The sequence below is a fragment of the Amblyomma mixtum genome, chromosome 9 (genome assembly GCF_055824585.1).
Source record: "Amblyomma mixtum isolate Tamu chromosome 9, ASM5582458v1, whole genome shotgun sequence".
In the NCBI taxonomy this organism is placed as follows: domain Eukaryota; kingdom Metazoa; phylum Arthropoda; class Arachnida; order Ixodida; family Ixodidae; genus Amblyomma; species Amblyomma mixtum.
In genome coordinates, this window is record NC_143020.1 from 45195066 (window position 1) to 45222695 (window position 27630).

At 45.6% G+C, this 27630-nt stretch overlaps 1 protein-coding gene across 1 annotated transcript; it reads left to right on the top strand.

Moving 5' to 3' along the window:
- Nucleotides 1-484: 484 nt before the first annotated feature.
- LOC149328874 (uncharacterized) lies at nucleotides 485-26443 on the top strand. Its single transcript, XM_089561977.1, has 6 exons — nucleotides 485-568; nucleotides 6744-6944; nucleotides 8759-9028; nucleotides 12129-12361; nucleotides 15074-15257; nucleotides 24573-26443. Exons 1-6 carry the CDS (start codon nucleotides 485-487, stop codon nucleotides 25974-25976), a joined length of 2376 nt encoding a protein of 791 aa, XP_089418103.1. The 3' UTR covers nucleotides 25977-26443.
- The last annotated feature ends 1187 nt before the right edge of the window (nucleotides 26444-27630 follow it).

Here is a 27630-nt window from a genome sequence, read left to right on the forward strand (position 1 = left end):
CTTTTGGGCTAATACAGCAGTGCGTATTCGCTTCATATGTTTCTCCAATATTTTACACATGAACGCACTTCAAAAATGTGAAGTATCAGTCGAGTGCCAAGCAATAACTCATTCTTAGCTTTTTTTTTCCAGTCCGAAGGCGACGTGATGTTCACCTTGTCGTAGATTCTTCTCCCAAAGGGCTTTGTGATTTTCAAATGTGGAATTTATGCGGTTTAAGCAAATGTTGGTTGCCAGGAAAAAAAAAACAGTCAGCTGATCGTCTTCTCTTCACCGGAGTGATCGGCGGTGGTGGAAGAGGAGGTTGAGGAGGAAGCGGCTCCGTCGGTGAGCCGTGTGCCCTATCGAGGTGATGGTGACCGGGTGAGCCCCGTGCTTGCCCCGGGAGCCGACCGCTCCACCAGCCGCCAAGACGAGGGCGCTTCTGCAGAACCCCCGGAGTGTCAGCGCGCTGACCTCCGGGGGCGCACACTCCAGAGCAAGTATGGCAGACATGAACGAGGACTCCATCCTACGCCAGCTGACTGAGGCTTTCGGAAACAGGAAGTACTTCCTTATTTCCGCTGCCGTGAGTGTGCCTACAATGCTTTGCGACTATCTGTATTCACCTTCATGTTAGTTTCGTTCCCGTAGTCTGCATCTGCGAGATAGGACGGACGCAGGTCTGTTGATTATTGCTCTTGTTGCTAAAATGCACATGTTCACTGCACACGTAAGCTTTGCAGTTGTTGCGTCAATATGCTTGATTGTGGGTTGTTTACCGAGCTGGCGCGGACAGCATTAAGGTTATTGTTTCGGTAATTGATCACACGCCTGCCACGCCTGCAATGGCGTAAGGTGGACTGTTTCCTCTAAGAAATATAAGAGTAGCCTTATTATCAAGCGCCGGTGGTCTTGCATCATTCACTACCACCACGTACACATGAATGACGAAATTTTCTTGGTGTGGACGAAAAACTTCCCTCAGATTGATCTTGCTATACGACAAGTTGGTACGCATATGAACTTCACATGTCCATTTTCGAGTACGTGTGTTTTTGATGTAGCTCTCATTGTGGAATTCTAGTTAACGCATGTGTTGCTGAAGTTCTCCAAGTGTATTGGTTGCCATTCCCATCAATTTTTTGGTCGCACGTTTAATTTTGTGATAAAATATATTTTATTATTGTATTTTTGATTAATGAGCCACTTGGGCTCAGTTCGGACGCTAAATTTTTAATATTTTAGTTGAAATGTGCTAACAGTGCGCGTAAGCTTATGCAACTATAACATCGCGGCCAGTCGTTAATGTGTTGAGTTTCATGCTCCTGAGGTATATTATGAGGCTTGGCGGTGTTTATTGTTTAGTTTGTGCATAAGAACTGTAACAAATATGAGCAGAAGCTGTACTAGTGATAACAGCTTTAGAAGTTTGAGCAGTGCCCAACATGCTGGCTTAGTAGTTATGGGACTTGGCTCCTGAGCTCAAGAACGCAAAACCAACTCACTACCATGGCAGCCGCATTTCGGTGTAGACGAAATGCAAGAAGGCCCGTTGGTACCAGAATGTTACTCCACATTTATGGAACATCAGATAATTAGTGGTGTAGTTAGTAGCCCACATTCAGCTTTGAGGGATCAACCTGATGCATAGCGGAGCTGTACCCTCAGTAGTGGGTTGTAACAAGGACCATATACATTTCCACGAGGTGACCATTTTACAACTTTGTGGGAAAAAAAAAGAACTTCACTTGTTCCCAGGACGACGGAATCAAAGCGATACACCGGGTGCTTCACCTATGATGTTCAGCTTTTTTTTTTTAAATTTACCTTTCTTGGTTACAAGACTGCTTTTTTTCAAGACAGCGTTGCCAGCGGTCCATTGCATCAGTTTATAACTAAGGATTTCTATCTAGCAGGATGGCTAAGTTATATACTAATTTCTACTGATAGCTTCCTTATTTATCGAATCTCTTGTAGCCCATCCCGAGTAATATTCATATCAGATTTAGCCCTTCGCAAACGCAGCTATTCTCGACGCTATGGCCGAGAAAATTTAGGGTTTTTCGACCAATTAGGTGCATTGGAGGGATTTCTTTGCCTGTGAGCTTCTCGAAAGCGCGTGTATTTTGGCGCGATGTTTGTAGAATTTGCTGGGCCACAGCCGTGAGGGTATCCGCTTTCTCAAAATTATGTGCGCTGATATAGATATAACCTAGGGTGGGGTACACGCCGCTCAGTAATTGAGGCTAGCAGTAATGCACTGTGAAAATTTTTCACTGAAGATCACCGAAGTTTTCAGGTACCCTGCCTGTGAGAAATTTTCTCTATCGTTCTGTTATTGTTCCCATAGTTCCATACGTAAACACTGGTCTCCGGTAGTAATATCCAGTCATCTTGACCGTGCGGTGGCTTTGCAAGAGTAGAAGGAAAACACGAGTTCAGCCGGTGTCGTATTTAAGAACCCAGAAGAATCTCTGCTAGGGATTTTCCACATTTCTGAGTAGTTCTTAGGTAGTTGAACAATGGTGGCCCTAAACTGTCCGCAAATTTCCTTCTTTTCATTTTTTGAAACCCATCCTTCACAGTTCGGAGAACTCTCTCTGCAGCTCAATTCGACTGAGGGTGATCGGAGACGCACCTTAGATGCACTATGTTATTGTATTTCACTAAAGAATCAAATTCCTGGCTGGTAAATTGCGTACCGTTGTCACAGACTAATGTTCGTGGGACACCACACCTGCTCAAAATGGTACGCCGGCAGCAAAACATGGTGTCAGTGTTGACATGCGTAAGTAGTATGGCTTCGATCCATATAGTATGGGCATCGATCGCTGCCAGAACCATTTTTCATGTATTTGCACCGCCAAAATCAACGTGAATACGAGACCACTTTTCGTTCGTTTGTGGCCAATTAAGTGTTGGGGTGGCTGTTCCAATTAAGGGGCGGGTGGCTGATGGCATCAGCAGATTCTGCATGCATCTACGACAAATAGCTGATAGTTTCTCGATTTCCCCTTATCCAACCCTGGTCACCAGAACAGAGAACGTGCAACTGCTTTCATGGCCGGCGATCCCTGGTGTCTCTGATGCAAAAGACGCAATATCCTTGTACGAGCTTATTCCGGTACTACCACACGATTTCCCCAGACACTAGCTCATGCGCCACTGACTATTCCAGCTTCCAGTCAAAAAATGTCAGTACGAAGTGGTGTAATGCGTGTGTGGTTCTGGGCCACCCGATCAGTATGCAAAGTTTAACCTCAGTCAAAATAAGGGCTTTGGCTGTCAAAGCCTTCAGCTCATGTGTTGTCGCGCCCCCTTTTGTCTAGTCTTTCCTTGGATAGGACGTATTCTGGAGGTTCATCATCCGGGACAGGTTCCGGAGCTCGTTGTGGTAGGCGGCCCAGGGCGTAGGAGTTAAGCATCTGCCTTCCTGGAGTGTCCTGCAGCTTGTTGGCATCTGGCGACCCAGTCCTAGCAGGCCAAGAAGCGGCTGGTGGTCAGCCACCAGTGGGAACTCTCGCCCTAGAATATAGTGACGAAATTTTGTTATGCCAAAAATGGGAGCCAGTGTCTCTCATTCTAGTTGGGTATAGTTTCATTCAGCGTGTATTAATGTTCTAGAACGGAATCTAATGGACTTATGAACGTTACCGACTGCCTGGAACAAAAATGCTGCTACGCCATGAGGGGACACGTCACATTCCAATTTCAATTCATTTTTTTTTTTTGCGTAGAAAGACACCAAAACCTAGGCAGCTTTAAGCATTTGTTTAGCCGCATTAAATGCGGCTTCCGCTGGTTGTTTGCACTGCCAACGCGCATTCTTTTCTAGCAGCTGATATTACAGGAAAAGTGTAGTAATGATTTTGGGCAGGAACTTAATTAGCGTAAAAAGTCAGCATTCCGAGAAATGAACGCAGTTCGGCGACATTACGTGGCTTGGCGCCTCTACAATGGCCTCGACATTTTGTTTCGTCCAGTGAAGACCATATCGGTCAATTCGGTGCCCCAGATAATATACAGCCGGTCGGCGCCGTTCGCATTTATCATATCTAAGCTTCACTTCTTGTTCTCAGAAGCTAACAGCACGGTTGTTGATCGTTCACCGTTATCCTGCATTCGTTCAGAGACCAGCACGTCGTGTAAATAAGCTTGTAGGCCTGGCAGACCTGCCAGCATCTCATCCATCTTTCTCTGGAAAAATGCCGGTGCAGATGCTATTCCGAACTGTAGCCTATTGAAACAGAAAAGGCCTTTATGCGCGTTAATGACGCAGAATTTCTTTGCAGCTTCGTTGACCGATATTTGGTAGCATACATCTCGCAGGTCGAGCTTACTAAAACAATCTCCATCACTTAAGTGGACAAATATGTCCTCAGTAACGGGCAAGGGTTAATGCTCGGTCGCACAGGCTGGGTTCAGGGTGGTTTTAAAATCGCCGCAGCTTCGAACTGTCCTTTCCTTCTTTAACGCAACTACGACTGGTGTTGCACAGTCAGAATGCTTCACTGGCGACAATACGCCTATAGAAACCAGCCTGTCCAACTTCTGAGTTACTTTATCGCTCAGAGCGTGGGAAACGGGCCGTGGCTTACACAATTATGCGATCACGCCCTCTCTTAAGTGATCACTAGCGGGGGTCCCTTCAATGTGGTCCAGGTCGGCAGAAAAGACGTCCTGCGCACGACGTGATAGTCCTCGAAAATGCTGCTGATGCGGTAGCTGCTGTTTCTCTCAACTGACGCGACGTCTTGGGCGGCTACCTGCAGGATTGGAGCTCCTGCGTAGTTGGTAAATCAAGCAAGTCAAGGCCACACAGGCTCGGTCCCGCGTAATCTAACACCTTCAGAGGACAGACCACGGATATCCCTTGGTAGCGGACGCAAGACTGAAGTTCTTCCAGGACAGGAAGGCAGCCTACATAGCAGAATAACTAAATGTTGGATGCTTTCGGACTTGGCCACTGCTTACTGGCATACACTGGTTTACATTTTAAATAGGAATACTGATTAATGAGGCTCATGCATTTTAAAAACGAGTTTTTCTAAAGAGCAGGGCCAAATTACCGACTTTTCTGGTGTAGCTGCGCCAAGAATTGAAATATACTTGCTCTTGCTCTTTCTGGTCTTTGAGAGATATTCGTTGTATCACTACTGAACTTTTCCCTGAAATACTGGTATTCTCACACGTATTTCTTACAGTGTACTTAAGATATTAACTACTCATTATTAGTTAACCATCTCACGAGTAGCACGTCTTAGCGGTATATTTATCCTCTACAGCACTTGCACTCCATTGCTTCTACCTCAAAAAGACTATTTTTAATAATTGCACAACATCTTAGGTGAAACGCACGGTATGTGCCACTGCTACACTGGTAGTCCCGAGGAAGTTGAGGTCATTGCTCCGGAGGAGAGTGAGAGCACGATGAAAAAAACACGCTCTACGAGTTGATGGGATAAGCAAATGGCTCTATAAACTTCCTGCGTTGAAAACACGTAATGGTCCAGAACTCGCGGTATCTCCATACCAGAAAAAAAAGATTGAAATGCCAGACCATTGAAGAACGCGCACTGCGTTTTGCACGTCATTATCCTCTTCACTATCGTCCCATTTGGAAAACGATTTCATCGGCAAACTACTAAATTCGGTCTTTCATGCTCGCTAAGTGAGTCCTTCCCGTTCACATAAATGGCTGGACTGCATGCAAAATAATAGACGGGAGGAAATTTTTTAAGGGTGCCTATTTGGCCAGATTTACACGGGATAAGAGCGAGGTCGGAAAGTTAAAAGGAAGGCAAGGTCACTGACCTTGCAGCCACTCAATTTCAGAGCGGGAAACGAGGCACCGATAAGCTTTAGCAAATGGCTACGCAGATACGGCGTTGGAAATAAAAAGAGAATTATTCGAACGTTGGTTGCGACAAAAATGCTGATGTGACGCAGAATTCCGGGTGCGATCGCTTTTAATCTTATGGGGTCTATGTCTACTATTATATCGGCCTGTAAAGTCTAAACGAGAACGCTCGGTTCTGCTTATATAAAATGGTATTCGAACATTTTCCTACTGGTGAAGACAATTCTAATTAACATTCTGGGAAAGCTACGTATGCCACTTATAGTGACCACGCCACGGCACCGCATTCACCAGACGGCACAGCCTCCTAACTGCTAGGATGTGGAAAAAAAACCTTTAGGGAAGAAGCCACTGAACACACACTGGCCTCAGAGAGCACTCTTGTCTAATACTCATTTGGATTCGCAGGAGCGCTGTGGAAACCTAGAAATTGTATCGAAGTTATTCCTTGATTGCATGAAATATGCAAAAATAACACTACTGCGTACCGGGCTACCACTCCTCATTTTTGAAAATAATTTTTTCTTCCTGCTACTTCTAAGACCGCTGTGACTGCCTATAGGAGGGAATATTTTTTACAGCAAAACGGCAGCTTTGTCAGACTCGACGCTAGCCATTGCTGTAGTGGCTGCTTCTGTCTCTGTATCGATCTTCGGAAAAAGTTTTGTGCCTAGTGAACGTCATCAAACAATTTCTAACAATTAGAGCACCCACTTGAGTGTACTAATTACAGGATAAGGCACATGAAGCGGCGAACACAACACACGGTGAATGGGCGGAAAGCGGTCAGGTCTGCTGCTTTTAACAAGAAAGATATTCTCTGAATGACCAGTTGTTATTTTCACTGGAGCCTGGCGAACTTAAACCGATGAAAAAGTGCGCTGCATACTTCTCAACTCAGGTGACATTCATGCTGATGCTTGCCGCCCTGGTGACGGCCTCGAAACACCTAAACAATGTCCGTAATCAAGCCACTGACCCACGACGCCGAGTTCCCTACCGGCTCAAGCAGATCAACAGCCAGAGTACTCCTGAAGGCCTTCTTCAGAATCTGGCCCACTTCAACGACGTGCTTGGACCACGCTCCGGCGCGCTAAATGAGGTACTTAGGCCTAACTGCGGCGTCATTGTTGCCTTTATAGGTTTTTGGCTCCATGGTGGGAGAACTGAAAGGATCGTTTGGAAATATAGCACGGTCATAGTGCGCCAGAGAAAAACAGCGTCAAGGAAAAGCACATAACGAGGACCTCGAAGTCGTAATTTTCAGGATGCTTAACTTGAACAGAAGCTGATTGAAACTACAGCTGATTGAGGGTACGCTGCGCGCAGGGATGAAAGTTCCATAAAAAATTTCCGAGAATGTGCGAAACATATTTGCTCCAGTTAAGAGGTGACAGAACTGAAACCTTTTACGCCACTGAAAAATTACAATGTAGCGAACGCCAGTGAACTGCTTTCTTGCATTACTGATGCCTCCATGCCACTCCGCAGTTCTAGAGCTAAGCTACCGGCTTTTAGCGTTGCATGAAATCGAGCGGAAGAGGCATCGGCACCATCGCTTTGCGGAAAGGGAAGTAAAAATGCCCTTCGTTGAAAGGAAAGTCTCAATAGTGATCCTACTATCGGTAGGAAACGTGGAGTGAGTTGAAAAGCGGACAACAGCCGCATCAATGGAGGTCTGCGATTTATATTCAGACACCTCGGGTTCGCTATTGTGCGCTAAGCATCGCACAGAAGACTGCCTTCTTTATATACTGCTTCCATCTACTTGCGGCCGCGGTTGCCCATATTAAGTAAAAAAAAAAAACACTACACAGCGTGCTGTGTACGCCGTGTGACTCCGCGACTTTTGTCTTCGAACACCTCTGCTTCTGTTTCTTGCACTTTTAGCGGGCTAGATGTCACTATAGTCGACTTCGTAAATGAGAATTCGAGTAATAAAAACAATATTGCATAGAACTCAGCGCATGGCAGCTGATGGTACAAAAGAAAGAATAATAAGGGATGTAAAGGGGCTTAGTAGAGTCACTCTGTGAACCGTATAAAGCGCGATCACCAGCGCATTTATTCACCTTTCAGATCAAGCCACAGCGAGACAACTAGCATACATCTGCTTAAAACATAGTGACTGGCTAGTTGGTTCTGCATACTGGAAAACTGCAGCGCAGCAGTACAAAGGACGAGACGAGAAGGACGCAAACACAAGCGCTGTAGCCTGTAGCCTGTAGCGCTGTAGCAAACACAAGCGCTGCAGCGCTTGTGTTTGTGTCCTTTTCGTCTCGTCCTTGTTACTGCTGCGCTGCAATTTTCCAGTAGCATACATCTATGAACCGGTTACACATCGAGTTGGCGCTAGGCGCGTCAATAAATCCGCATTCATAGTTAACATTTCAATCTTAGGGTGGGTGGGAGTCGGAACCTAAGAAGGCCCAAGTGTTTCTGAGAAACCTTTAGTCAGGTCAACTTGTTCCTTTGAATGAGATGTAATGCCGTAGCTACAACGAGAAAAACTCATGGCGGTCGGTGTAGGCAGAATGACCGTCGCCTTAGGCCTCAGTCTTTCTGAACATCAGTATTTTTGCATATAACAATCTATAACGGTGAAACAGTGCGTAACCATGCTAGAAGCTATGAAGCATTATTTTAGTTCTTCCAAGTGGCGGGGCGCCTCCCGCCAGCATATGACGAATACCTAACCTCACTCTGCACGCTGCAATAGCTCGAAGTCATAAGGCGGCCATATGCCATAGGTGAAAAGTCAATAAACACATAATGCACCAAAATAATAACCGAGCATGTTTGATTGCACGAATTGCCCCAGTCATGCAAGCCTGGTACTAATGCAGACTCCCAAATAGATTAGCAATCTGTGCCACTCTTACCGTATCAGATAACGAGTAATTTTCTTTCCCACAGACGACCACAGAGGCTACCTTGTGTAGGCACCCAGACTGCCGCTTGGTGACCCTGTACATGCAAAACCGTGAGCAGAACCCTGTGGACCCTTGCGTAGACCTGTACGGCCACGCCTGCGGCCACAAATGGAGCGGGAGCGAGTATCCGTTCGGCACGCAGTCGTACCGCCACCTAGCTGTGGCCACCACGGTGGCCAACTTGCATCGCTACTTCAACCACACCAGTAGAGTGCAGATCGACGATAAGATCAAGGAGCGCTTCCTGCAACAGGTACGTTTCCCGCTAGGGTGACACGAAGCATTGCGGTACGAATTGGCAACAACTCTAGCGGAACCTGTGTGCGTCAATTCTGCTTAAGATATTAAGGCGAAAGCCTTAAATGCCTCATCGTTGTCGGCATCCTTGTTGTGTCATGCTTTTTCTAGTCAGACCAGAAAGAAAAAAACCTTTGTGCACGATGGGATTCGAACCACCATCTTTCCGTTCCGCAGCCTAGCGTGCTAATGGCTATGCTACTTCCTGCCAACGCATATGTAGTTCTCCTTGTCTGGGACGCTGGGGAGTGTTTTCAGTTAGGCGTCGAATCAGACGGATGCCTCCCAAATGCCCTCCGGTATCTCCAGCATTTAAGATTCACAAACAATTGTGTACTTAATTAACACCTTATCCACACATCCGTGACACAAGCAGCAACACCGCGCTAAAGACCTTCGCCTCATCGCACTTTAGGTCAACAAAGTGCCCTTCTGAATTTTTTTTGCTCATAGTTCTTGATCTTGAAGTGGTTATGTTCGGGACCTGCTCAGAATCATGGTGTAAACTTGCTGCAGATCGCAAATGCGCCTCGTATATTCGACTATTCAAATGTGGCGCCAAATTTCCAATTAGATAAAGAAATTTCCCATAAGACTGGAGCGCAGCCACTCACCATCGAGGGCAAAAATTTGACAGAGATGTCCTTAATGAACCCACCGCATAAAAAAGGTGGTGAATACCGGGCCCAACTAGGTGGTGAATGGTCCGAAGCACCCACGAAATGTTTACATATCCTTAATATCTAAGGCAGTAAGGAAAAAAATTGTAGGGTCGCTTAAGTTTTACCTTAACGAATGAACGCAACAGGATTACCGGGTGCCGTTCACATCGCCTTCTTAGTATTCACACAACGACATAATTATAAATTAGTATAACCATAATTGCTCATGTGCCCATCAGGTCATGTTTGTAAGGCAGTTCACTAAATAAAAGACCAGAACCGATTCACTAGATGTACCTTTTTCCAGCTTCAAACAACGCGCCGTCGGGGCCTATGGGCGTCGTAGCCGTCTCGCAATGCGGAGGGCCTGGGCACGATTTCCACACTGATTAACCCAACTTTTTTTTCAGCTCAGTTTATGCATTATTTGATTCTATTAACATTTTTTGCTCACGGCCAACAGCGCCGGCTTTTGTACGGCAAAAGAACATTTAGCTCTGTCGCGTTACAATTGTTTGTTTCATTAGGTATTGTAATCCATGGCTCTCGGTGACATCTAATATGTTGTGCGGTATTTAACGCCGTGAATCGCTGATTGGCTGTAGAATACGACGTAGTGGAGGGCTACTGATGACTTTCGACAACAAGCGTTACTTTAACGTGCATTAACAACTCACAGCGCCCAGGAATTTTTGTATTTTTATACATGGAATAGGGAAGTATACTTTGACATCATGTGGCGTCCATGCCGAAAGTGTTTACTCCGCATATAGTCGCCCGCAGGTCTTTGTGCTTCTGAAAGTAATTTTGCGCAGTGACCCTATTACGTTTCAAAAATAAGAATAAAATGATTTTTCTTCCTTTGCCTACACTATGCGTGAAATCGTTGTCAAGCCTTCTCAGCACTCTTTTCCTGAAATCATTTTGCTCTTTTCTCTTTTTTCTTGACTCTCACTTCAGCCACCATCGACAGTGACCTAACTACAGTGCACGTACTAGTCTTAGATGCACTTTCTGGAAGGGACTAAGTTTCAGATAACGTTTGTGGAGCTACTTCAACGAGATTTATGCTACACCTTAAAGAGAAGAATGGTTCTCAAATAAACGGGCTATTCCTTAGTTTTAATTCATGGCTGGAGCTAAATGTGGTTAAAAACACTTAACAGGTTTCTGCGCTTAATCATCGTCCAGGTAAAGATAACTCTGCGAAACTGCGTGTTCGGTAGATGCACCTTGCCAAAGCTTGAGCATTTGTTTATAGTCACATGATAGTAGCTTCGCATTCGCATAACTGCTCGTTTCTAAGATAGATCGTTGCTCGACCGGATCAGTGGGCTTCCTTCCATTAGTAATCTAGGTGGAACGACCGGAACCATCTACGATAAATATGCGCATACTTAAGTGTCCACACGACCTGATGTCGGCTAGCAGCATGTAGGCGTGTTTACATGCCTTGGCCATTAGCGAAAGTAAGGTTCTGTATCCAGGAATGCGCATATTGGAGGTAGCCTACAAAAAAAATTCAGTACAGTATCTGCCTGAAGGAGGCTCACATCGTAAATTTACGCTACATGAAATAAAATATTTGCGGATATAAAAAAGAAACATTGCTTCATGCCCAACAATCCTGGGCAAAAACATTTTTCAGCGAGAAACTTCTTATGAACCCATTTTTTTACAATACATGATTTTACTATAACAGTCAATAAATTTAGGATCACCCGACAGCATGTGTTGCATTTTTTCTTCTATTAACGTTTTTACTATTGCCAAAAGCGTTCCCCATTGCTCTCCTGTGACCCTCTTAACTGTTCGTTGCCATCAATCGAAACACTTTAACAGAGAGATTTTGTTCTGTATCAGAAGAATGGACCTTTACATTCAATATTTCCTTATCAGTATCTTACAATTTTCCTAATTTTTGAATTTTTTGTTCGAGATTATTGGTCATGGTTAAAATAGCGAACATTGCAGCCGACAGCAGCTAGCTAAACGCCGTTGAATCCATTAATGCAGAGTGGTTTTACACTAATAGTGTCTCGTGGCCATGGCACTGCCGTTTGAGGCTTCGCACTCCGGTTATACACCCGCATTGATCTGAAGCCCCCTTAAATGAACCGAAGTATGCTCCTTTACGGTAACTGTGTGTATTCGTGGCGCACAGAAAGGGAGCAGGGGAAGTAAAGTCCAGTGGACAGCTGTTATTACAGAGTTCGCGCTAATAGATGGCCACCATTGGCGCAACGACATCTCAGTTTGAGGCCACCTGGAGTTATCCTTCAGTTGCACATGACATAAGTAGATCCATGATGGTGATTCTTAAGCAGAGCTAAGAAGCAGACGCGCACTAAGTCAGATAGATATCGTGCGTATTGTTCTCTGGTGTTCGAACAGGTGTCCAACCTGTACATGGACTGCATCATCGAGTACAAGGGCAAGAACGAGCGGGACAGCCTACAGGATGCCATGCGTGACTACCGCCTTCTCGAGACCAACCATGACGATAACCTGACCAGCCTGCTGGGTTCTCTAGACAGGGAGCTACGTGTGTTCCCATTCGTCCGTGTCACCCTGTCTCCCAACACGCTGAGGGTACAGGTCACTCCGGCATCCACGCTGCTGAAAAGGTGAACCCGTTGTGGAGATCCTACTACAGCATTGAACGGGGCTAGTCACTAAATGTAACCACCATGCGGCTACTGTGATTAGGAAGCCATATAGTCTGCTCGAGCAGATGGCAGGTAGGCGTGGTCATTAGCGCACGAATGCCTATTGGTGGCGCTGTGCCGACACTCGTCGTCTATGTCAGTAGTCACATGGTGTATTGGGGAAACAAAGCAAGACCTTTGCCACTCATCATATAGGTATCTCTGAGTGTTGTTAATGCGGTCCAACTCTGCGAAATTGTAGCGTTGGCACATTGAAACGGACGCTTCCACGTGACCGCACCAGGCATTAGTTAGCCATGGCTTCCCCGTTGTTTGGCCATCTCGTCAGACGACCTATATTAAGCGGTTACCGGGAGTACCTGGAACATGAGAGACGACGGATTTGCTTCTCGAACAGGGAGGTAGGTAGATGGTAGGTGCATCTGGAGGATGAAGGGGGGAAGAGAGAGGAGCGAGACTGCGCCCCCTCCCCCAAACACACACACACACACACTACGGTTTTGCTTCGGGAAACACCATACTACTAACCCAGTGAAATGTATTATGCGATAGAGTTAATGGCTTTGTTAACAACAAGGATCGCCAGAATTCTTCACGCGTTCAATCTATCATACAAAGCTGAATTTCGCTTTGCGAAAACACGACATTATTAAAACAAGGAAAGCTCCTTCACCATATCATTCCTCACATTCAAAACTTGTTCAGCGTGGTATCGATTCTTTGTCGTTTAGATCCGCACTTTTATTTCACAAAGTTGAATGCAGCTTTGGATATGACGTTGAGCGCCTCAAGAATCTTGGCTAGCATGATTCTATCCTCACTGCCGTCGCCGAAGGCTCGTGCAAGCAGTTAAGTGAACAAGGAAATAGCAAAACCGCTTCCTGCTGTGGCTGGAAGTTGTTGGCCGCTTTATAGGACAGCTAGCATGGGAGCTACATGAGGAGTCATTCATTTGTAATTTGGGAAACGATAAGTGCAGCAATGACATGTCAGTTGTTTTGCTAAGAAAACAACCCATGTTGTTAAATGCTGAATAATATCTTCGATGCTGCTGTTTGAAGCTGACGGAGATGCTGCCTGTTTTTCCTAAGCTCAGTGTTTAGTCACCAAATTAACTCAGTTCAGTTTGCTTTAATATTTAGCCTCTTCCTCAAATCTGTGGATAGCTGGGCATGTGTATTTGATCGCATGTGCGCCTCATTTCTCTTCCAATTGTTTCAACTGCAAGTCAGCGCTCGTCCTGTGTCCCCTTCATGTCTTTGTTTTTGTCGCGCTCAGTCGACTCGAAATCATGGATAACCTCCCTCTGAATTCACTTACAGCACACACGATTTGCCCTTCTAAGGCAAGTAGTAACTCTTAAGACTAGTTCAGAGTTTGAAGCAGCATTCAAATACACTCAATATGCCGACCACTCTACATGTACGTACAATTTTTTCACCCCGAAAACGTAGTGTTCAGTTCTGTTGTTTGTTATTATCCCCACTCCCTCCTGCCTCTCGTTAGAACTGACGACGTGATCTCTAACGTTATTGCGAAGACAATGATGGGTGAACATAACGCGGTATTCATTCTGAGAGAAATCGTCTATTTGGGTCGAATTATATATGTTCGCCTGATTAACACGATGATGCCACAACTTTGGAAAGCACACTTAAGTAAACATCTCGACGATTTGCGTATATTATGAGGTCATGTAAGTGTTTTGAGCGCCGTCCATTAAACCGGGTACGGCCTTTGTGTATTTAAGCAAAAATGTGGCTTGAAAAAAATTAAAGCTTCTTGATGCGCTAAAGCACAAAATGTTGGCATGGCACTGAGAGCATACGTCGGGTTAGGCACGTAAAGCTTGCCAATATTTCATTGTCCCTTTAAGCCTCCTTCTTTCCTCTTCTTCAAAGACTCCGCCCCACCAGGTGTTCACTCCTTATAATAAAAAATAAAAGCCTGAAATTACAGCCTGCAAGGCAAGTTTTAAAGGCATCTACATAAAAAAATTTTCTTCGAAGACATAGCCTTGAAATCGCTGGAAAACATGCGGGTCGTATGTAAATCAGTACAGCTGCAACGGAAAAAGATTAGCACAAGTTACTCATGACCGGAGCGGAAAAATTGCGAGACGCGGCGCTATTGTAGCCGTATGCGCAGATAGCGAGAGTGCCTGGCACATTCCACTTTCCAAAGTGGGGGTGGCCGATAGAAAGCAGCCCATCCGAAAGCAGGAACTGCTACACGATACTTTTGACAGTGCACCCCCAGCACAGTTTTAAAGGAAAACGGTGATAAAGATAACGTTGCTCGCCACGCTAGCGCAAAAAAAAAAATAAAACGAGATTATGCGCTTAGGTGTCTTAGCACATGGTTTGGATGATAAGACATCTACAGGCGTTCGTTTAAGATGTTGCATTTCTGATGGGCGAATGTCTAGGTGGGCTGCTTTCTGCCGGCCACCCCCGCTTTAGGAAATGGAATGTTCCTGGTACTCTCGCTATCGGCGTAATCGGCAACAATAGCGCCGCGTGTCGCGATTTTTTCGCTCCGGTCATGATTCACTTGTGCCATTCTTTTTCCGTTGCAGCTGTACTAACTACACAATGGATACGCATACTTTGCGCTCATACTTAGCACCTACTTTGCGCTGCTCAAACCGGCCTGTTCTTCGCTTTGCAGGTACTACTTGTCGTCGGAGCGGCCCTCCGACGAGGATTACACAAGAGTCGTGGCTCGGGCACTCGGGCTCCTGAAACCCGACACAGATGTGCGCAAACACGCTCAGAACGTGCACGACTTCGAGCGCAAGCTGGAGAACTCCTTCGTGGGACTTGTTCGAGCACAGAGACAGCAGTCAGTTCCTGTAAGAGCCGTAAATATGACCATTTAATGCGTTTTTCTGCCAAAACCCTTTGTCTGTGGCGATATGAGCACTCTTCGCGAAAACTGAGCAAAACTAGAGATTTCCGGTATTAACAGAATGAACGATGTACTTCCAAGCCTGCCATAAAAGAAAGAAAGGTGACAAAAAAAAATGCTGATGGTTTAGCATTGCTAAGCACGAAACATTGAGCAAAAGCAGGTTTTTGCAGGTCGACAGAAGCGCCACGCTCATTAAAACAAGTCTGGGTTGTCCACTGACCCTGGCAGTCAGTTGTGTGCTTTTTCTTTCGTCAAAATCAACGGCCCCTACAACGTTTTCAATGCCAACGCCAATGGACCCATTGAACGGTGCCAGCCCACCAGTTTTTTTGTTTGGTTTTTGAGGAAAGGAAATGGCGCAGTAACTGTCACATCTTAGTTGACACTCGAACCGCGCCGTAAGGGAAGGGATAAAGGAGCGAGTGAAGGAAGAAATGAAGGAAGAGGAAATTGAAAATTGGTTTTTGTGGAAAAAAGATGGCGCAGTATCCTTTTCATATCTCGTTGGACACCTGAACCGCGCCTTAAGGGAAGAGATAATTTGAGGGATGACAGAAGATAAATTACGTGGCTGCCACACCTCCGCTGCTCCTCCCCTGGAAGGTCAAATTGCAGTGCCGGTGACCTTGGCTTGGCTAGGCCATTACAGCTTTCGCTTTAAAAATCGCGCCTCACTGAACATAGTGAAATATTGGCAGGCTCAGCTTGCCGGGCTGGAGCCACGTGGTGCTTGACACAACACAGAAATTGCTTTGGAAAAATAGAATGTCTAGTACCTATAACTGACTTTGGCTGCGAGAAATGGTCGCTGTGACTTAAAAAAGCATTCTACTGGCCACATTTTGCGACGCATTGGAAGAATATGTAATCACCAGAAATATGCTCACAAAACACCCCACTCCCCTCCTTAGTTAACCACAGTTGGGAGCGGAAATGACTGATTTGATAGAAGCCGCATTCGCCGCCGCGATGGCTCAGTGGTTATGGTGCTCGGCTGCTGTCCCGAAATACGAGGGTTCGATCCCGGCGGCGGCGGTCGAATTTTGGTGGAGCCGAAATTCTAGAGGCCCGTGTACTGTGCGATGTCAGCGCACTTTAAGGAACCGCCGGGTGGTCGAAATTTCCGAAGCCCTCAAAGCTTGAGTCGTTTTGGGACAAACCCCCCAAACCAAACCAAACCAAACCAGATGCCACATTCACTACTGATGGCCCATAGATGGCACTAGGCTCTTTCCCGGAAACCTCAGCTTGAAACTATGCTCGTAGCCTGACTACCGCGGTAGCTCATTGGCTACGGTATTTAACACCGCATCGTGGTGGAGCAGCGCAAAGGACGGGACACAAGAAACAAGGAAGGACGTACACAGGCGCTGACTATCAACTGAATTTTTATTGCGAAATACAGAGAATATATAGCAATCATGAGGGGGTGGAAAATAGATAAAAGGTTGCTCGGTCGCCGGAATCCAGAAGACAGTCACGTCAGTAGATAAAGTACACGTCAGTAGATAAAGTGTACGTCCTTCCTTGTTTCTTGTGTCCCGTCCTTTGCGCTGCTCCACCACGATGCAACAGCACCAACTAGCCCAGCAACTTGCTCTTCTAATTTAACACCGATTCGCTAGTTTCTCACCCGCGGCCGCGCATTTCGACTGCGGATAAGCGCTGCAGCGGCCGTATACTGCTCTTTTGCTTTTATACCGAGCAAACCTACCTCTCAGCGATTCTCCAGTCACTTGTCAGCAATGCTCGTCAAAGTCTGGCTTACAGCTCTGATGCGTGAAAAAGTAAAAAAAATTCGTTTCTTCACGCCATGTGCGAGGATTGTGCCGAGACTAATGCAAACGTTGATAAAACATTTTTACTACCTAATATACATCTTTTAAATACTGCGGGTTTGTAGAGTAACTCTTCTGACAGGTAAATTATAAATTGTTTCAGCGCACAGATGAATGTTTTTCACTGCATGTAGCTATTGGATTATATGAAGAGGCAGCAGGCTGTCATGCATTTTGCAGGCTCTCCACCATTGACAGAAGGCTAATAAGTATTTACGAGGTGGCAACACGGACAAGAGCAGTGCGCTTAGATAGATTAATAAATTTAAACAAGGAATAGCAGAGTTGAAAAGAAACCATGGGGTATGACGGCAGCAACTGCGATCACTGACACTAATCGTCGTCGAGTAGATGCAGATGAATTATGATGTCCAACTGTATCGCTTGTGATTGAGAGTACATTAAGTAGTACCTTTGTATAGAGAAAGAGCTGCTCAACAGGCTTCCAGAATTTCAACGACAGACGTCCGTTAATAAAAGTTGTACAGAGCTCTGAATTACTTTTCATACAGCCCTCACGGGTTGTACCGACTACCGAAAGCATGCTATGAAGTACCGGGGGTCGAAACATTGTAACGACTTACTTGAAACTGTACAGAAAAAGTTCATTCTTCTCAGCCGTTATCTTTGCCAAATGTGACAACACGTACTGCTACAGTTGGGATCTGTGCCCTGACAATGTTGGTAGCAAATATTGAACATGGCGTGGCGAGAAAGCTTTTTACAAGAGAACAAGTGTTTGTACCAACGCTACGAGAACATTCAGCCCGTAATGGCGTCAAGAAACAGTGCGGTGTGTGCTCGCAATTTTTTAAAATAGTCTTTGTTCTATCCTGAATTCGTGCCAACTCTAGGAAAGAACAGACAGCGGGAATGTGCTCACAGCTTTCTAAAAGGGCATTCTGGGTTTGAGTTGCTCTTGTTCTTCTGAGACCAGTAGTATAGTTCTATTAAGACTTCAGACTGAAAACAATTAGTTTGCTTGAAACAGGCAATGTGCTTTTGGCAACAAACCTCGCGACTAGATTATTCAAGAGTTTTAAGCACTGATGTAGCACATGTTTGAAATATTTACACATCCGGTCAATATATTATCTTAGTCACCCAAAGTGCGGATGACCAAAGGAAGCGAAGCGATTCGGCAACTCTTTAATTTTTGCTGCATACGGTGAGGAAAAGGAAGCTATCCGCTATGTTTGAAGCAAAGAGAAAAAAAAGAATGAACTCGAAATGGATGCGGCTTGAAAATCGCTTTTCTCCCGGGGCTCCCAACTAAAAGCATGAAGGCCACTTAGAACAGTTCTCGGCGCTTAGGCTACCCATAAAGCTCTAACGAGACTAGAACTCACGGTATAGTTTCGCGAGCAAACGACTTGGTCGTCAGCGGCAACGCTTCCAGAGTTTCATTCGTGTGGGAGCTGGTTGTGGCGACGTAGGCGAAGGCTCTGCTTTGTTGTACAAATCCCGTAGAGGAAAAAGGCAAGTCTACTCTTTCGCAGATTTTAACATGGCCTAGGCCTCCCATCAGGCTCTTACATATACAGCGCCTGGAGTGACTACGTGGAGCCGCAGTACAAAGAAGCCCCCTTGAAAGACTTCTACATGCTTGTAGGGCGCCTTTCACATTGTAGCTGCTTTAAAAGCATGTCGCGTAGCTTTCTACGTGTTTTTCAAACAGGGCAGTAGGAGGTTTACGGTAATTACAACCTCTAAAGTCTCGTAGTTACAAAGACCGTATCTCTCCAGCTAAAAAAACTACTGGCTGCGAAGTTTGGAGCCATGGCTGTCTTGATCAAATTGCAATCAAGCTGATATTCAACCTCCTTGAATTTAAGAAAGCTGCAAGAAGTCGGTCCATCGTGCATGGTTTCGGTTCAGTAGCTAGGGTTCTTTGGATACTTGGTGCATTTGGATATCATCTTCAGGCGGACAAGAAAGGTTGCGCAGATCCAATACTTTCTGTCGTGCGAAAAATATTCAAACAACAAGTTTTCATCCAGCAGGAAAACGTATTCCACACCCTCTCTAAACACGAAATCTGCAACATAAAGCCGTGGTGATACAAAGAGCTAAATTTCGGTCGCCTCAAGACGTCGAGCCAAAGGAATATAAAGAGAATGCAGTCGAAGAAGTGACACCTTGACATCTAAAGACATATTGGACCTTGGAGTAGATTTTTCGTAACCTATATTCTTCAAATATTTCTGAAAATGAAAAGCGTGGATCGCAGCTCTTCCGTGCATTGAGCCCTTCAAAATGTTTTCTGTATTTTTTTTCCTTTCGCGCACCATTTAAGCGTCAGTTGACGTCGCTGTTACGCCCTACACGACAATTTTCATGGGAAAGATATAACCTTTTCCACACCTAACTCCCTGGTCCGTGTAAATTGTCCAGTACGCTGAAAAAAACGGAAGATAATGCTTGGGTGGGGTCTGAGCCGATATGGTGCGCTCCTCTGTAATCACATAGTATGGACGTGCTGTCGTGATGTTCGAGTAGTCGAGCTGCGCAGCGTCCGTCGGCAATATCCGTTCCTTTAGCCGATCCACTTAGCAAACCCTTCATTTCCCGAATTCCTGGCAACGGCGCCGCTTCCAAGAAACGCTTTGTCCCCAGGTCAATATGCCACGTTCCTTACCTTTCTTTGCCTTCTGTTCTTCCAGCGTCTCCGTCTCAGTGGATTATTGTTGAATATTGCAAAAGCTGGAACTGGCGTAACGGTAATTGTTATCGAGTTTTAGCACGAAGAGGGTTATGAATCTGGAGGCCAGCGTTCAAACAAGCGCTGCAGTATAGTAGGAGATTGGTTGGTTCTGGTGATAGGTATTAAAGAAAGCCTTAAATATGCTCCACCTGATGCTGATAATGCGCTTTTATGTCTTTAAACCAGAATGACAGGAACACACGTGCAGGACTGTGTGCTTATTTTATGAAACGCTCCTAGTGGAACGATCGATGCTAATTGTTTCTAACGTGAGACGCAGTGAACTTGCACCAGCGTTTTAAAGTTCACTTGTATTTAAGTAGACTAGTGAGTTCACACATTCCGGGGTCCCTGTAAGGCACCTGTTAAGCGTGTTACTAATATTGCTGGGATCAGGCTCACTAAACTTAGGGTCGAGACTAAAAGCAAGATTCAGCGGTGAATTCTAAGGAGAGCAATAGCATCCTCTTCGCGAAAACTGGAGGGCATTCTCAGGCACCGTCTTAAAGGCATCACGTGATAACTTTATTGAGATAATGCCTATATATACAGAAATGTTACTTTTCGACTTTACATTCATTGGTCTCTGGGTGTGGTCATACCAATCTTGGCGTAGTGGCGCAGAGGTTAAGAGATGTTCCACTGCCCTGTGATGGCAGGCGGTGCCATCAGGGGAGCTTGTGCGACCCAGCTTTCTCTACGTGAGCAATCTCACGCCGACAATCATTAATTCTGCTGCACACCTGTCGTGATGGTCACTTTCCTCACAATCTTAGTGTCATGTTGCGATGTCTACACAAGGTCATTTCGCCCAGGTGAGCCGCCAAGGTTGCTTCTCAGGGATATTTCGCTAACAAAGGCGTGGCCGACGACGGTGACTTTTTCGCAGAACGGGAGCCTTAACACTGTTGAATTAAAAAAAATGCATCATCTGTCATAAAATTCGTCCACTGGTTAGATGCAACTTACGTCACAGGTCATGAAGTGACCCCACTCCAGTTGCATGCGTCAACAGCTTCTGGTGTTAATGCTCGGCCAACATGTAATGTAATTAGGCTTCCGTCTGAATTTCTGATTGGCATATTTGTGAAATGGTACCTTGTTGACTTCTGGAAGGCTTGTACAAGGCTTGTGATCAGTATTAAAAGCCGTACCTTCCTAATATATGGAAACTCCTCGCCTCGTTCGAGGCGAGAAGTTTTTTGTTGCTCAGGCAGCGTGAAGGAAGAACGAGAGGCTAACCCAGGTTATGATTTCTAGGTTGGACAGGACAGGACAACGTACTCACTTCTGCTTTGAGTCGCACTAATCTTACTGAGTTTTGGCCGCTGGCATGTCGAGGCGCTCGGACCAAAGCAGTGCTGTCTTTCATGGTGTTAACGGCGAGTTTTTTACCGCTACCTCAAGGCGTCTTCCAAACAACGTGACATCTAAGAATACTTCAGAATTCAGCTACTGATTTTTAAACAATTTGGATAGTGAGGCGAGGCTCTTAAGTTTTCTTTTATTTTCCAGCGGCCGAGAGAACATGAATTGAAGCCAAGAGAAGGCAAACGTAGCAGGGGGTGGCAGAAAATTAGGTGGGCGGAGGAAATTAGGAAATTTGCAGGAATAAGGTGGCCGCGGCTGGCGAAGGACAGGGTTAATTAGAGAGAGAGGCGAGAGACCTTTGCCCTGCAGTGGGCGTAGTCAGGCTGATGATGATGATGAAGCGAAGACGTTTCGCATGCAGTTTAAAAAAAATTGCAGGGGACACTTCAGCTCCGCCTGAAGTGCACGACGCGATAGAACTAATGGTAAATCCCATATATGGTGAACTGGCAATTCTCGGCTTTACATTCATAGATCGCCGGGAGTCCTCATAGCATTCCTGGCGCAGTGGTGCCTGGGTTATGCGAAGCGGCACTGCCCTGAGATGGCACTTACTACCGGTTAGGTTCGTGAGAGCTAGGTTTCTCTTCCCGGGAAACCTCTTGCGAGCGATAATTATTTAATTTCCAGCTGCCATGGTGGTCAGTTTCCTCGCAATCTTGAGGCCAGGTTGTGGTGATGCCATAAGGTCACGTGACCTAGGTGGCCCAGCTAGGTTACCGGAGGGGCCGGTTCTTCAGGTCACTCTGGATGCGAAGCTTCAAACGGTCGCCGTAGCCGGCACGTGACAGCTTTTCCCACGTTAGGGTACTAACGCTCTCCGGTGAAAAGTAAGCTATTTATTAACACAGAACACACACGTATATACTGCACATCTTCTTAGGATCCATTCAAGGGGAGCGAGAAGTTTAGTATTAAGATGCGATAAAATAGCACGGTGATGCATATGTTCCCGCGGCGGTAAAAAGTCCGTAAAATGGTGAGGAATTAAATTATTAGTCACATAAAGCAGTGGATGTAAAAAAGAAAGATTATCCTTCTGGAGAGGGCATTTATTGTTCTAACGAGAAAAACAGCACCGCATAAAACAGCACGATTCAGAACAGCAGACGGTAACCGCACAGTGAGTGAACAGTGAGTGAACAGGAAAAGGCGAAAACAGCACTGCAACAAAGCACCAGCGACGGAATAAAAAGCAGCAAGCGTCATAACAGGACGCCAGAAAAACAACACAGCGACAACATAGTAGTCAGTAAAAACAGCTCGACGAACGAAAACCTCAAGTAAAGAAGCACGACAAGAAAACTGCACAGCTCAATAAGGTGCAGCGCTGCTAGAGGTACGAACAATCGCTGTAATCACCGCAAAGGGTGGAGCACAAACCATACCAGATATGATAGGTAGCAATTTATATGGACGAAGCATTTTAAGATCAGGCTAGGATGTTCGGCACAGTCCTTTTGAAAATACCTTTTTTGTCTACCTTATAGACGATTTTCTTAAGATATTTACTTTTTCACACGGTTTATGAACAGGTTCTAAAGAGTACGACATGCTACTTTACATTTACGCCTCTATTGGCTCAAGCCGTAAGCTTTATGCGTCAGCATCATACTGTACGATTCCGGGTATTCGATGCCACCTCAGTGAAAATCTGTTCAACACAATTTACCCGGCGAGACGGGTTAGGCAGTATGAGAAAAAGCAAAAAATAAACGCAGCGTTATGTCAGGGGGAATTTCATTTCCCAGTTGCCCTGATTATGCAGGAATAATGCTGAAACAGTACATCGTTAATGGCAAGCAAATGAGGACTGCATAACCAGTAGTTCTGCCATACGCACTCTTCATGCAACGCTGCGCCGCAGTGCGCTGCCCTTTGTTGTCCTGGTGCTGTTTCTTCTCTGTGCTCTTCTTTCTTTCTTTTTTCAGTACTAGAACAGCGCTGAGACAGGGGACGAATAGGGGAGGACAAGCATTGCTCCTCTCTCCAAGCTCTGTTTTTTTCATGTGCTGTGTTGTTGCTGTGCTTTTCTACTTGCTGTTTTGACGCGTGCTGTTTCTCGCTGTGCTGTGTTTTACCTGCTGTTTACTCACGCTGTTCAGCTGTTTATTCACGGCTCTCCTTCACAGCCGAAATATATTTTGTACAGTTTAATACCGGTAAATATTTGATGTTTGCTATTCCAGGCTGTATATTAATCGCCTTTTTCCTTCTCTCTGGTTTTATCGTTAATAGGCTACATCTTACGCGACGTGCCACGAGGGGGCATTGCTTCTTTTCCTCACGTTTTTTCACGCTACTTTCTGGCTCCTCTTCAGCACTGACTAAGAATAACATGCAGAAAGCAAAGCCCCTAATATGATTTGCACAAAAAAGAAATGTACCACTCCTTAATTTTCTAAGAAGGATGCTTGTAATACGAAAGAGCTAGGAATTTCTTTTCTGTCAAGAAGTGGAAAGTGATGCTCCTAAGCCATACAAAAGAAAAAGTGTCACTGGGGCAAATGTACTTCGACAATTAGTGTAAGATTTGGCCTGGGCTCAATACCCATTCAATGGAGATAAAGTAGCAAAACTTCCTATGGTATAATATCGCTAAACTTTTTAAAGGAAGCCCTTCAGTGTGCTCTTCAATGTTACTTAAGTATATTCTAACCATATATTGTGTTATACTCCCAGCAGAACCTGTCGCCTACATGTTGTACATAAACACGTCGTTAGGAACAGAACAGCAGTCGCCTAAACAAATGAAAAAGTCCATGTTTGAGCGACAACCAATTAATATGGTCCCAACAAGATCATTATCGGAGAGTATGTTGAACTCTGTGAAGTTGAAAACGTTTCGAACCTTATGTATATCGCATATAATAAGCGAAATAAATTACAACCAAAATTTAAAAAATCTATGGCATATTTACAACGCGCTCACTGGCGTCACGGGTTGCGCATAGTTAGAGGAAACGTCCGGAGAATTAAGTTGTCACTTATCAGATAAAATACGGAAACGGTTAAATAACATGAAACAGGGCGCTAGTACAGCCTTTCCTCTGCGGCACAACGTTCGTAAGGACAGCTTCCGAGGCTTCAAAAATGTAAGTAATTAGTGCCGTTGTTTTCTCGGCAGTGACATCGAGTGGTAGCACCCTGCGCGTCCTCTATCCCTTGTTTAGTTGCCTCCTAAATTTTAGCCAGTATATTCTGTCTTTTTTTTTGTCGTCATGCTATTATACAACGCTAAGCTTGAAACATGTTTGGCCGTCACCCTGATCATGCGCACAGTGTCTTGCTTTTTTTGATGTACATTTTTGTTCGGAAATTTCAAGGCATGTCCCTCCCGCAGGTACCTCTTCATAATACTTGGGAGGAGTACCACTCTTTCTGGAAGTGGGACGAGTACTTCGCCGCTCTCATGCGCGACCGGAGAGACTTTCGCATGTCTCAGCTGGTGGTGAGGCCCGCCGACATGCTTAAGCGGCTGTCCACAGTGATAGGTGAGACCGACACACGCACAATCCTCGACTACTTCCGCTACCGTTTCCTGGCCTTCGTGGCTCCCTTCCTCTCCGAAGAGTTCCACTTCCTTCTTTCCCTGGGCCACGCTCACCACCAACCGAACGTCCCTGCCAGATCACTAGCCTGCCTCCATTCCATTGAGAACATCTACCCTTACGCCATGTGGTTCTTCGCATCTGTGGCAAACGAGATTAGCGTTGAAAGTGCTCTCTGGAATGAACATCAAAAGACGGTACGTGCCCTTGCCTCGGCAAGCAAGAAGGTCCTCAAAGATCACCTAACAGAGGAGGAGTGGATGTTGCCTGCAGAGCTAGAACATATTACATCGAAGCTTAACACAGTCGAAATCGTCACTGAGTACCACCTCGAAGCTGAGATGACAGAACTGCTCCGCTACTACACACGGATGGCCGTGCCGCTGGTTAGCCAGTCGCCGTTCCAGGCTTTCCTAACGCTACAGCAGTCTAGTAGCGAGCTGTATTGGACGTCAGGTGAGGAGCAACCTGATCTGGACACCAGGGCAAGTGTGAGTAGCCTTGTGCCTGGATACATGTACCAAGAGCAGAACAACAGCGTGTGGATAACTCCTGCAACCCTTGGATTACTCAGCGCCTTGAACGTGGCACCGATATTCCTGATGCCATCCGTGCTTCCTCAAGTCATGATGGGCTTGATGACGCCCATCTACTCGTCGTCGACAACACGAGGCTACATGAGGCACCGCGAAACGGGCACAAAGTTGACCAAGACTAGGCTATGCCTCTTTGAGCAGTACTACGCAGGTATGACCGACCTAGTCAAGGAGGATGTGGCGCTGGACATAGGCCTCACGAAGTTCGTCGAACTAAACACTCTCGTTTCTTTGCTGTATGACGTATTCCTCCTCTACAAGAACGTCACCACGTCCATGACGCTGGGAGTCAGTGGAGTGGTTGACAACACCACAGACACGGCTCTGGACCAGTTGTTCTTGACAGCTTGGGTGCTCACGCAGTGCGACCTAATGGCGCCGACCTTTCAAGAAACAACTTCATCGTTAACGGCGGGTAATGCTCGTCAGCAGGTGGCGACACAAGCAAGCACAAGAGAGCGGACGATGATTCGTTTCATGGAAGTTCCGCCACGGCTAATGGTGGACATTTCAGTGCAAAACTTTCCAAAGTTTGGCAGCATCTTCGACTGTCCATATGGTAGCGCCATGAATCCGGTCTTACGCTGCAAGATGTTATAATTCAGTTGTACGTTGTGTTAACAAGAACAGCAGACCGAGAAAAATGGTTAGAACGGAGGCAATGTTGCCCAGTTTATTCTGTCCAGCGGGATTTTTTTCTTTTCAGTGCCTTCCTTCCAAGTGCTTTTTTAATTTTGACTTGTGACTCTTGTACGGCGTTCGTTCTGGTGAGTGAGTGCCTGTCGCAAACCTGGGGCATGTGCGGAGAAAACATTACGCCAGTACAACCTGGCCTGTAACAGTGCTATACAGCTGTACAAAGAGTTAGCATGTCGGAAAAGATCAGCTCAGTTGTAGTATGCTGCCATGATTTGTGGTCATTCAGCTGGGCGAAACAAGTATTTCATCCAAACGCCACCGGCACCACAGAATAAGGCGCAAACTGAGAATTTAAGATATCTGGCCGACGGAAAGCGTGGTGTAATCCGCTCAAAAATTTTCGCTTTATTTTTCTGCAGACGGCGTCTGGTTGATGTTTCTCTGCTTAAGTAGAAATTTCACAAAGTGCCGCAGAGAGCTGAGAGTACATTGAGATTACCTTTGTGGAGTTTGATAAGGGACTGGTCCTGTCTATTACTTCGTAACCGCTCTGTTTCGGAGGAACATAAGCATAAGTTTTCCCCATGTACATCAACATCATGTAACAGGCAATGCACGAAACAGCCCTCATTAAAGGTGTTTATGGCTTTTCATGTCCAGTACTCTTCCGCGATAAGCAAGACCCAAGCACAAATGCTGTCAAGGACAATACGCTCCTAGTGCGCTTTGCATTAAAGCAGGTACATAAACATGACAGCTGTAGTTGCTGCTAGCTTTATCCTTGGTTTATTATTTAGCTTTTTTCTGCTTCACAATTGTTGACCCTGAGGGAGAATCTTTGTTGGCTGTCAGTCGAGATACCACACACAGTTATTGGCAGTGGTTGAAGGCGCAAATTATGAGTAGATGAGCGCACAAAAGGCAGCAAATAGAGAAAAACAAGAAAAACAGGAGACAGGCGCTTGTCTTTTTTTCTCTTTCTGTGTGCTGTCTTTTTGTGCGCTTCATCGACTCAAGCTATGCACCATCTTTCCCCAGAACGTGTTGTACCGTCCCACAAAAAAAAATTGTAAATTTGCTACGCTAGGAGCTCCCGCTCTTCAGTTTAAATATGGAGAGAAAAGAATATGGCTTCTCGACTCAGGAATTAGGCCAAAAAACTGAATTTTAGAAAAGCCAAATCAGGAGCGTTATGCGCGCCGTCGCCAGGTCGGGTGCTTAGATTTGAAGAGGGAGCAGGCTTTAAGAAATATGACATAACCACCTCTACCATGCAGTTTCTTACTGTTACCTAGAGGGAAAGCTGGCGGCGCTGCACTTCAGCCACCATGGACGGTCAAACCATCATGGGGCGGTGAGATACTTGTTGCGAGACAGTCGTAGTTTTTCGGGAACACACAGTGGCACTACTGAGACGTTTCATTCCGAAAGCGCTTTTCGTGTGTGCGCAGACGACTTTTGCGCGAACGCAGTGTGCAAAACCCATAGTAGTGAAAACGCGACGACACACGACGCCAATAAAAGGTTTTACTTTTCTTAAATGCCATTAAAAACCTCTTATAATGTTTAAGCAACAACATTATTTTTTGAAAACATATTTACTTTTAAAAGTGCG